Below are 12,499 nucleotides of genomic sequence, written 5' to 3'. Positions count from 1 at the left end.
CATTTCGCTTGGCTGAGAATTCTTTGCCTTTTATTAAGACTGTCCATCAGGGACTTCTGATATATAAATAGGCATATTAATCCTGTTTTACACATGAGCGTACTAAAGCACAAAGAGAGGAAGGGCCATGCCCTAGGTTAAACAGCATGTTAGGGCACTGCTAGGAATAGAATTTAGATCTTCTATCCAGCTGACATGGCAACCATCGTTCTTCCCTATTGGTCTAAGGTATGAGTCCTCACTTGCTTTGAGCTATATGTGAGAGTGCACATATATCTATAAACACAGAGATCTCCAGACTGTGAAGCACATTCCCATAAGGGGGCATGAAGGAACAATCATGGAGGGATGTAGCTGTGGCCCAAGCCAGCCCCCATCGGGGTGGACAGAGAGCACCATACTGGCCCCAGCTGCCAGTCCTCTGCCCAGGGATCAGCTCCCTGCCCCCAGCTGCCAGGCGCACAAGGAAAAATGTTTGGGGCCCACTGACAGGCTCACCAACAGGAGGAACAAAGGGGGCAATTGCCTCCAGGCCCAGTGCTTCAAAGGGGCCCGGAGCACCAGCAGCTGCCACTGCCAAGTGCTGTGGAAGCACTGCTATGCATGGCTCTGAGAGAGGGGAAGCCTTAGTGCCAGTCAGGACAGTGCTGAGGGCCAAATACCCTAGGCCCCACCCCTTCTGCCATTGGCCCTGCTCTTTCTGTGATGCGGAGCTAGGCCCCTCTGACCTTGGCCCAGGGCTTCCAGCACCTTTTGGCACGATGGGCCATTGTTATAATGCGTTACATAAAACACTGGCAGTTTAAGACCTCACCAGCAGGGAGGTCGTGCTTCAGGCCAGATTGGAAATAGTCATAATAAATGACACTATTGCTGTTTTGTACTAGTCCCATCACCCACAAGGTGGGCCAGAGCCAACAGCTGCTTAGCTCAGGCCGGCCTCTCTGATCAGGCTCCAGCATGACATAGTCTTAGGCCTCTTGCCATGTAGATTTAACTCTGGAGTAGTTCTTGGAGGCAGCTGGAGGATTTAAATACATCTGGGATGTCACTGTCCAGTTTTGAAATGATTTTGTAAATGGGTTTCTTCCAGGAGGGGTCAGAGTCCTTTCCTGCCCTGACAGCACTAAAGAACTCCTGCAGGGTGATGCTAGCAACCTCCAGGAAGCGATCAGGGACCTGCAGACACAGAGAAAGGAGACTTAGGAGGTGAACGTGCTATGGTGGGAGTCCCATGAGGATGGGTGTGGCTGCTACACACCCAGCCAAACACAGTGTGTGGATTTCCCCCCAAACAGTTGCAGAGATCGTCAGCTTTTTCAATCCCAACCACCACTGCCACCAGGGGTGGGTACCCAGCTCGCCACTGGGTGAATCACTCCCCAATCTCCCCCCCCAAAACAAGTAGCCCAGCTGCTCCTTCAGGTTAACAGAGTTGTTGGTTCCCCCAAATAAACGGCACTACTTTCCCACGTGCAGGGTGACCATCCGGCCCATATTGGGTGGGATGGTCCAGTATTTGGGACACCAAAAAAGCATCCTGACTTTTTTTTTAAAAAGGGATTAATTGTCCCATATTTGCGCCCCCCCCCCACCACCCCAGCCTCAGGGAAGCAGAGGGTGTGTGGGCAGCTGCTGCTTTCCCAGGGAGGCTGGTGGCTACCGCTTCCCTGGGGCTCCCAGGAAGTGCCAGCAGCTGCCGCCTCCTTCCCAGCTCCCTAGGGCTTGGAGAAGCCATCCCTCCACCCATATCTCCCTGTCCCGTATTTGGAAAGGGGAGATATGGTCACCCTGCCCATGTGGGACTTCCCAACTGGGCAGTTTCATCCTCAGACCTCAAGGGCAGTAATTTGATGCTGCTCCTCCATTTAGGGAAGAAGCTCTGCTTAGCCCTGCCCTACAGAAAGGTAGATGAACGCTCATCATGTTCCCACATCAGGAGCTCAGGAATAAGAACTAAGCAAACATTCAGCTCAGATTGCCCTCTCCAAATCTGTGATGGTTCCTATGGGGGCCAGGCAGGTTGTCGCTAAATGCACAGGGCACCGCCCAGAGCCCCGCCCTTCTGGATAGTTAAAGTCTTTGCACAGACGGTCAGAGTTTCATCGGGGCCCATGTGGGTGACAATTGGTGACCAGGGAGATGGGCACTCAATAAGAATTCAGGCAATTAAGTGGAGGGGTCTGATCAATCAACATAAGCATAGGACTGGGAACCCAGAAGTCCCACTTCCAGCTGACATGACTCTCATGCTATGGTAAGCCACTTACCTTTGCCATATATTGGATTCCCCATCTCTACAATGGGGCTAATGCCTCACATTCTTGGAACCTGTCAGGCGCAACCCATCAATATCTGAGAAGTGCTTTGAAGATGGAAAACAAAGCATGCATGGGCTGATTTCCCAGCAGCCTTTGCAACCAATGGGCTTGCTGAAAATCTATGAAAATCAGCCCATAAATGACTTGCCTGCACTTGTCTTCTTACCATCAAGATCCTAAATCAAACCATTACACCCACTCTAAGCACAAACTCAATTGACTATTATACGTGTAAGAGTAATACCAGAATTAAGGCTGCAGGACCTTTTTTCTGTCCTTTGTAATGGTGGTCAACACTTGCTCCCCACCCCATCCCTCTACTCTTTGGTGTGAACTAAGCTGCTTGCTGAAGTCCCAGCTTGCAAACCTGATGGCTAGATGCCTTCTGAGGCACCTCAACGATTCCATCCTGGCTGAGGACAATCTTACCTCGAAGTCATTCCCCTTATTATAGTGCATGTTGAGGGCCCTGAAGAGCTCAGACTCTCGGGAAACCATCAGATACTGGGAATCTGTGACTTCCTCCAAGATGGCTTGTCGGGCAAACTTCTCCATCTGGATATAGTAAAACTCACGGAAGTTGCTGAACCATTTGATGAGCTGAGAAGTGATGCAGCGGTTAAACTGTAAAGGACATGCACCAGGGGAGCAAGGGAGGGTTAGACATGCTTCTGTTCCCTTTGGATGCCATGAGACGGAACTAGATTTCAGCAAAGAGAAGAAATGTAGAACTCTTGCACACCAAAAATGTGAAAGGAAGAACCCATTCCAGCTCCCTCAAAAACAAACCTTGGCCCCGACACTTCACATGGGAGATGATTGGACGAAATTCAGCATTCATCAGCCAACAGAGAAAGAAAGATTCTGCTTATATTTTGCCTGCTTTCTCTCCCTTCTCACCCCGCCTCCCATAAGAATAGCTGAAATACTGCATCACACCTGAGGCCTATGCAGAGGCGTTCTATGCAGGGGTTCAATGTGGAAGGGTGCAGAATTAATCAGCAAGCAGGGAGGAGAGTACAGGCCAGATACCTATGTCATAGATGGTGCCTAGGAAGCTTAGCTTTGAACTTTCTTCTGATTAGAGTTACCATATTTGAACTTTCAAACAAGAGGACACAGCTGAGAGGAGTGTATCTGTACCAGTATCTACCAACTCACATTGAATTAATGTACTACAGTATATATAAGATGTTGAATCAATGTACTGTATACAAACACGGGAACCCTACTTTGATCCATCAGGCCTGGCAAAAGCTTCCCATCTACCAATGCCCCACCTCCGTTACAAAGGGATGAGTATGTGCAGGGGTGGCTAGTAGGGTGCAGTGGCCGTGGACCACCTGGAGTCGTAACCCTACTCTGAGATTTTGACAATCCTTTTCTCCTGCTACTTCTGTCCTCTGCACGCACACACCCTTTTTGAAGACGCTGCTGTCCCTGTACCCACTCTGGGGCAGGGAAGGTCGGGAGACCCTAATGAAAAGACAGTGCTGCTCCACAGTCAGCCACAAGGGGCCGCTAAAGCACATAGAGGACCTACAGCATTGTGAGGCCTGTGCCCTTCTAGTGTACGATAGCGTAACCCTGGGTATGAGGCCAGTAAGCAGTGCTGCCACTCAACTGGGCTACTTGTGAGAGGCCTCAGTGAGAAACAATTCTGATTCTGCAGCAGGAATTGTCCTATGCTGGGTTGCAACCCTGCAATGCAGACTCCAGAGTAGTGAATTGCTGCATGCACCAAAGGGCTGTGCTGTTAACACCCCGTGTGGATGTTGTGGTCATGAACTAAAACTGAAAGGTATCTAGTGCCCCTTCCATAACCTTGTTTGAAAAGGATTATGTTAGCTCAGACTGGCCACCTTTAGTTCGCATCCACAAGGGGCAGTTATGTGCAGCTCTTTTGTGCAAGCTGCAGTTCACGCTCTCAGGCTGCGGCTTGTGTAGAGAAACTCTCAGAATGCTGCCTCAGATTCTGAGTCCCTGTCTCTTTGCTGTCATCTGGTGGTTGTTTGAAGGAGCAGCTTCTGATGTGCATGCACAGCTGGACCAAATCAGCCTCTCCTGGCCAGCAGAAGCCATATGGCCGGTGCACCTTTAGGGACAGAGCCCTGCTGGCTGTCGCAAAGCAGGGCTTTCTTTTGGCTCGCGTGACCAGAAAGCAAGCATGAAAAATCAGGAGGATATTTTTAGGGCATGGTATGTGGAGGGAGGTGGGGAGTTACCTACGTAAGACAAAGTCCATCCAGTTGGGATGGTCCTGATAATATCAGGACGTCTGGTCACCCTGCTTTTGGTGGTGGTATGTCTCTAGTCGGGCAGGAAGGCAGCAATGGGCTATAAATCCAGAAGTGGCCCATGCACAAGTGAGCAGCAGCTGCAGTGTTGCCAACAAGGATAATTTCTTTTGAAATGGCAAAAATTGAGGCTTTTGGAAGCAAGCTGTCACTTAGTGGTTGTGGTGCTACTTTTCACAGGTGAGCAGCAAAACCAAGAGCTTTGGGATTGGCAGCGCTGCTGAGCAGGGCTGGTGGGCAGCAGAACTGGGTGAAGCAGCTGTACCTGGACATCGAGGAAGTAGGTTTTCAGCAGAGTTGAACTGGGATAGCGAGTGAAGAAGAACATCAGCTTGGCCTTCTTCAGGTGGCCAGGGGTCAGAGCCTCCTGGATTTATTCTGGAGTCAAGGAAAAGCTGTTTACTGTTTGCCTGCACACACAAATCATTGAATTTGCACAAGCTCATACGCTCCTGAGGGTGTCTCAAGCCTGCCTGTCTTCATCTGTGATGTCTCCCTGGCACAGACACACCCCTCTGCTGTATGGTTATGGGAGTGATGGAAGAAGGGTGCTCCCTGAGGAATTCCCAGTGGCCCTCTAATTATCTGACCCCAGTAAAGACTCCCCCATGGAGCACTCCTACCCTTGACAGTCCCAGAGAGTTGCAGTCAGCAGGAGCACCCTGCCCGGCTGACAGAAATGTGACCACTTGTGGAAAGTCTGTTTCCACTGCCAGGGTTGTGTGGCCTGAGGCTGGGCGTACAAGTCAGGAGTGCCTGTGTTCTACCTGCAGCTCCGTCACTGAAGTACTCTTGGCCGGGGGAAAGTCGCTCCTCCTGTGTGTCTCAGTAGCCCCGTGTGTCAAATAAAGGCATCAGTCCCCACTTAACTCTGCTTCAGAAAGGAGATGTGTCCATAATGGGACAGCTGTTCTGAATGCAATGTACATGGGGGATGTGCTGAGCATTAGCACAGAAAGGAACCTTTTGCTCATCTGCTGGACAGCTTTGTTGAAAATCAAATGAGCTCACTCTGGGTGGGCAGAAAACTTTAGTCCATAGGCCTGCCTTGGAGAGCACTGGTCACTTAATGGGATTGCTGCTGGGGGTGGGGGGGCTCCTGCAGACAGACAGCTACTGTGGGACCTGGGGCAAAGTAGGAGGGGGCCAAAAAGTGCAGGGCCAAGGTGGAAAAGGCGTGGTCTAGGGTAGGCAAGCCTTAGTTCGTGTCCCCACCCCCGCCCCCACATACAGCCGCACGAAGTGGCAGAGCTGCTGACCACAGCACTTTAAAGAGGCCCAGAGCTCCAGGCCCCTTTGAAATCCTGGGCCTGGGGGCAACTGCCCCCTTTGCTCCTCCTTCCTTCCCCTTTTATCTCTCCTCCACCCCCTGTCAGCAAGTCTGTCTGAAGACTGAACACTCAGACTCTACTGCAGTGACATTTCTGAGTCTCAGATGAGCATTGTTAGCTAATAGTGCTACATTCTGGCCACCCAGGAGTAGTAAACGTGAGCCCTGAACAGAGCTCAGCGCAAGCCTCCTGAATGATGGAGAAGGCGCATATGTGCTAGGCCTTCAGGAGAGCTCAGATCTGAGTCAGCGGGTCTCTTCTGCCCAGGCCTTCTGTCAACACAGTGTGAAAGGGGAGCATGATTCTCGTAGCAGTGCATGACACTCTTAGCTACTCAGGCCCTGTGCTTTCTCTGTTTCATGCAGCTACGTGAGAGGACAACCACAGGAGTAGCTACTTGTGCTTCAGGCTTTAATTGCTTATCTTTGACGGTAACTAAAGGATATATGGACTGAGGAGGAGGGCATCCCATCCACCATAGTCTGCAGCTCTCCACATTCTGCCTTCTTGGTTGGAAAAAGAGCCAAACTTTCCATTTCAGGGGAGTTAAGGGGCACCGGATATTGCTGCTGTCTCATGATTGATGACTTCAATTTGACCGTTCTCCAAGGTAGAGCTAGGGAATCTTGGGATGACCTGTCTGGGAGAGAAGCAATTCCTTGAGGGCTGCAGTTCCAATGGCCATTTTGATCATACTCTAGTAGCTGGCTAAGAATCTGTTTTTCTTGAACTTGTGAAGTCATGATCAAGGGCTGATTTGTGTTAGGTACATGGCAGGGTTTTCTAGCCATTCTTGAAGTGATCAGGTGAGCATGAAAGTCTGGAGACTGCTCCATGGCTAGTGATAAGGCCTCTGTCTGGGCTTCAGTCAATGAGTTTAGCAAACTTTGAGAGGGAGCCCCAGGAAGCCACTTTCTGCTGGCGTATTCCTCAGCAGTAGAACCCTCTCTTTTGCTCTCTGGTACTGCAGCTGGGTGACTGTTGTACAGCTGAGCCAGGTGGCCTGATGGCTTGGGCAATATTTTTTTGAAAACAGTGTCCACAGCCTGATACACCACTCTGGCTAGCTCCTGTTTTAACGTCTCAGAAAAGGTTCTTTCTTCAGAGGAAATGTTACCCAGATTACCCATTCGCCTTTCTTCCTCTGACACATTGTGGCCTTCCATCTCTGAGGTGCTCCTCCAAAGCAGAGCTCTATGTTGGTCACTAGTAGCAGCCAGAAGACTGTCTTCTAGCCCATCTCCACTTTTCTCCTTTGCCAGCCCTTCTTGGCTTTGAGCTGAATCACCGAACTCATAAACCTGCAGTAATCTCTCTTGAAGCTGCCTCAGCTGCTGCTGCAAAACTTGAAGCTGTTCCTTCAGCTGGTGGCACTCTTCTGCCTTGGTGCTGCTGCTGCTCCTGCCTCCTCCTCCTCTTAGCTGTGCTACATGGAGGCTTTGCTGCTGGGGAAGCTTTTGCTTTCTCTTGTTCTCCCTGTGGTTCTCATTTCTTTTCTCCCCAGGGCATTCTCTGTCTCTTTCTTCACTGGTGCCCAGTACAGTGGGGTTTGGTGAGAGGCTCATACCTCGGATAATGCTTTCCACTCTGGCCTTCTTAGCTCGTAAGTGTTCATTATAGAACTGGTCTGTGACACCAAGACTGGAGAGTGGTGTGTAGCACAGAGGGGAGGCAAAGGTTTGTGGGCCTTCCCTAAAAGATGGGCAGTTCCTGGCTGCCTGGGCTGATTCCGTTGTCTTCAGAGAAGAGAAAAGGAAGCTTGGATCCAGCCCTTTGTTAGCTATTGTCTGGGTGAGGAGTTGTGATATGATGGACACACTCGGGGAAGAGAACAAAGAGTCTCTTTGGAGATAGGGCTCTTCTTTCTGCCCACCTGAGTGTCCTGAACTCGAGCTGTCCCCATCCTGCTCAGAGACACAGCTCCCATTCATGGTTTCTTCCTGATCAGAGACACAGCTCCCATTCGTGGTTTTTTCCCACTCTTGAGGATGAAGAGCTGCCACTCAGCAGTTGATTTGATGATGGTACTAGTTATACAGGACCACCCTAAGACATGGGGACTGCTGATGTGCCAGGTGCTTTATTTTCCTGATGGCCAAAGAGCTGGAGACAAGAAAAGAGCAAGAAATGTTACTTAGTGAACTCTGTCAGCTCTCCAATTGTATGGGAACAGTTCTTCCTCATTGATTCTCTCTGACCTCCCTTTTCAGTGGTAACCCATGCCACCCACCACTGTGTGAGCTTACCTGTTACGCAGCACAGGACATCACACCTTCCTGGTGCTCAGGACAGCTCTAGGGCAGCCCGTTCAAGATCTGATCATTCATGGTTCCAGTTCTAATCTTCTGATGGACTGGGCTCAGGTTCTCTCTGCAGCCAGCATTCAGTGCTGGCTGCCTTCCCAGGAACAGTCAGCTACAGGAAGCAGAGTTTTCTAGGCAGTCAGCCTTTAGCTTTGTATTAGCCTTCCACAAGAGGTTAAAATGATCCCAGATCTCGTTGCTACCTTCAGGACAAAACAAGGTTCAGTTCCTTGCCAGAGCTTCCCAATAAATAATGAAATGTGTTACAGACACACGCACACCCCCATCCAGTAGAAGAGAAGAGACAGTGGGTGCAAGGTAAGTGCCTAGAGATAGAAGATAAGGTAGATAGACAGAACCACAGAACAGCACCGTAGACTATATAGTAGACCCGTGGAATTTGCTAATGCATTCAGGTCCAATGGTGATGAACATAGTATAAATACCCATATTTCAGGTCCAAACTCTGTTTCAAGCAAACAGCCATGCTAAAGGTTCACTGATGTGCCCCTTAGCTCAGAAAGGGGAGCTCAGACCTGTATCATAGAAGCTCCTCAGCTTGAGCTGGGTTTTGTAGAAGATGACACTTATGGATACACTTCATCTTAGACTACCCTGGCTTACCCTCATTGCATCATTGCAGAAACCCCTTCTGAATCATTCTGAAAGGAGAAATCTGACTGCTCCTCATGAGCCCCACATCCTTGTGTTTCAGTGATTACTTGTGCTGTTGAGAACATCCAGGATTCTGTGCCTCCCTACATCTCACAAGGCTTTCCCATCTCTGCAGTTGTGGCAACTGGAGAATAGACTTGTGCCTAGTCTCTCTGTGGTGAATTCACTACTTCATCCTCTCCTGGATCTGGATGCATGAACGTTAACATTCAGAAAGTGACCGAGTATTTTACAAGTGTTTGCTCCATCATCCATATAATGTAGGCTGGAGATTCTGCCTCTGCCTGAAACATACAGGTCTCAGACATTCCACTCAGCTCCACTGGAATAGCCAGCTCTGCAGTATGGTCATCAGTAGCATATAAATGTATCTGAGATTGGGCAGAGATGGTACATGGTTCTGCCAGCGTTGGGCATCTGAATGCATACACAGCAGGGCACAGCTAGTTCCTAAGTAAGATGCCTGTCAGCACTGGGCACCTTGGCACAGAGCTACGCATATTCAAGCAGAACTGATGCTTGGGTAAAAGGGTTCTGCCACACAAGACCCCAGTACTACTAAGCATCAAGCTCAGAGGACCTGCAGAGCTGGCATCAATGATCCTGAAGCAGTGACACTTTAATGTTGCCTCCAGTTATTTAATGTACCTTAGATCTAAAGAGATAAAACAATGTTTTGTATTTTATTTCTAGGTGTCATATTTAGAAAGGCAAAGGAAAGGAACAAGGTAGGGAACATTAGGTAAGCAGAGCATGAACCATTGACACAACCGTTAGGAATATAAGAATTGCCCTGGAAGATCAGAGCAGTGCTTCACCCAACTTAATACCCTGTCTCTGACTGTGACCAGCACCATGTGGGTCAGAGAAAGATGCAAGAAACCTTGTAATTGACAACTACAGAATAACCCACTTACAGGGGTTTTTCCATTTAACCCTCAACTGTTTGTGGCTGGATTACATCCAGCACCAGAAGGGTTTATATTACTTCTAGCTGGTTAAAAATAATATGCAATATGTCAATAGCTTTTCTTACTAGCCTCAGAAACATCTCATCCTTTTAGGAATAATACTAAGCTCTTCTTCTCAACGATATCTTGTGGCTGAGTGTCTCACAGGTTAATTATGCACTGTGTAATATATATGTTCTTTAATCTGTTTCCAGCTGGTTGCCTGTCAGATTCTCTGTATATCTCTTTGCTCTTATATTATGAAAAAAGGTAAACAGGAGTGCTGGATTTACCCACTCTAGATCGTGACTTGTTTTGCACACTTCTAGGCACCTCACCTTTCTAAATTGAACAATCCTATCTTGTCAGTCTCTCTTGACCCAGAAGTCTTTCTTTGGCACTCATCATTTTGGTCACCTGTCTCTGAAACTGTTCTACTTCCACTTTCTCCCTTTGATACAGGGTGATCAAAACCGAGTGGCCCACTAGGAAAGGGCATACTATGGATTTATGCATCATTCCTTTTGCAGCCTAACATCCTGCTTGCTTTTTTAACGCCACTCACTGCACATTGAACAGGGGTTTATTCAGCTGCTCACAAGAATACCGTGGACTTTTTGCCGAGTATTTATATTTCATGTAGAATCTACCACTGCGAGAGAGTAATTCAAATCACTACTTCCTAGATGTCAAACGTGTTTCGTTTACTATCATACTACCCATTCACTCAGCTGTGTTAGGTTGCTCTTACATTTCTTGCTGTCTGCTCTAGACTTGACTCACCTAAATATCTGAGCGGGTGTCCACGCTGGAGCTAGGAGGGAGCCTGTTAGACCAGGGAGACAGACTCATGTTAGCTGGAGCCCAGCTAGCATGCTAAATATAGTGCCTCTCTACATCTCACAAGGCTTTCCCATGTCTGGGGTTGTGGCAACTGGAAAATAGATATGTGCCTATTCTCTCTGTGGTGGCCTCAGGTTACCTGCCAGCCTTGGACCCAGACTGGCAGGAGCCCCATTAGGGTGAGTTTTTCTACCCAAGCAGGGAGACGTGCTCCCAGATGCAGTGTTGTGTTACTGGCAAATGTTGCCACTCCACTTTTCTCCCTCTTTTTCACATCATTAATCAATGTGTGACCCAACACTGGGAGACTCTTTTACCCCGTTGGAAATTGACCATTTAGTCCTACTCTTTGGTTCCTTTGAATCTGTTTCTAAGAAATGAAAATACTTTGCCTGTCACTCAGTGGCTGCTTAGTTTTATTAGCCTCTTATGAATGGCTTTCTCAAAGCTTTTTTTAAAGGTCTTTGTCAGTTATAGCCACCATTTCTCTTTTCTCTCCCTGCTTTTTTGTTGACACACAGAGAAATGTGTGTGGCTTTACAAATGCCCTGCGCTCTTATCCCCATCATATGCTCATCTAGGCATTTTATCAGTCTGCCTTTAATAAGACCATGAAAACAGTCATATTGGGTCAGCCCCAATGTCCATCTAACCCAGTATCTTGCCTTCCAACAGTGGGCAATGCCTGGTGCCTCAAGAGGAAATACACAGAACAGGCAGTTGTTAAGTGATCCATCCCCAGCTGCCCATTCCCATGATTATTTCAATCTATTTATGTGGGACCGAAGTTAGGTCACTGTCCTGCAATTCCCAGGATTACTCCTGCTAACCTTTTTAAAGATTTACTACCCCTCCAATCCTCTGGTATAAGAGCTGATTTTAATTAAGCCATATATAATTCTTATATTTGCATATTTTAGCCACATCTTTGCTGAGCTTTTGCAGACCACTTGGAAGTATGGCATATGTGCTGGAGCCTTCTTCTTTAATGTGCCAGTTTGTTGCAGAACTGCCTTCTTTTGGCATTTCACCCTCTCACAGCACCTCATCTTTTCTTTTCTTTTTTTTTTTAACCAGAAAAAGGTAAAGTCAAGGATCTTACAAATTCCTTAAACTGAAGCTTTCTTGCTTTAGATACCAAAGTGGTAGTCTCCCTGCAAATAACAAGAGATAGCTGTTGAGTGGCTATTATCTTTTAACTTGTCCAGAAATGCTAGATCCTGATTTTTCCATTAACATGAGCTGCTAAAGAGCGCAACACAGGCCCTCAGTTTTCAGCTATTTCTCTCCCTCCTGAAAAGCTCCTGGCCCCACGGCTTCCTTTGGAATGAGGGATGCCGTGAATATATTTGGTTGCCTTTTGAACCTTGTGTCAGAAAACTGATGGAGCAGGGCTGCACCCAGAGTCCCCATGTATGCCAGGAGTGCTAGCTAAGGGAATTGAGCATTTGCTGATTGGCCTTAAATGGCCTTTCCTAGCTGGGATGCTTTTGGATTTAACTTTCGCAAGGCCATGGGAACAATTTTCATAGTGGGGGGTGCTGAAGATAGAAATCATGTCTTTGGTGTTTATCATCACTGCTTCAAGCCTGGGGTTGCAGCAGCATCTGCAGAACCCCAATCCCAGCACCACTGAATTTTTGTGGTTTTCTTCAGTCTTTTTACAGCCCGTGAGCAGTCTGGCACATGCAGGGAGTGCCCAATGGGCTACGCAAAACACCAACAATAGCCTCAGAAGGAGCACCATTGGAGGGATGAGGCCAGAGGCTGCGAGGCTGG

General features: G+C 48.2%; 1 protein-coding gene across 1 annotated transcript; it reads right to left on the bottom strand.

Moving 5' to 3' along the window:
• Positions 1–993: 993 nt before the first annotated feature.
• On the bottom strand, positions 994–7,102 carry PROX2 (prospero homeobox 2). Its single transcript, XM_074997521.1, has 4 exons — positions 7,076–7,102; positions 4,884–4,985; positions 2,751–2,945; positions 994–1,179 (listed from the first exon to the last, which is right to left on the bottom strand). The coding sequence occupies exons 1-4, from the start codon at positions 7,100–7,102 to the stop codon at positions 994–996; spliced, it is 510 nt and encodes a 169-aa protein (XP_074853622.1).
• Between the last annotated feature and the right edge of the window lie 5,397 nt (positions 7,103–12,499).

The sequence above is a fragment of the Carettochelys insculpta genome, chromosome 6, assembly GCF_033958435.1.
Source record: "Carettochelys insculpta isolate YL-2023 chromosome 6, ASM3395843v1, whole genome shotgun sequence".
NCBI classification, from domain to species: Eukaryota; Metazoa; Chordata; order Testudines; family Carettochelyidae; genus Carettochelys; species Carettochelys insculpta.
The sequence above is the reverse complement of the archived record's forward strand: the minus strand, read 5'-3'. Positions and strand labels throughout refer to the sequence as shown.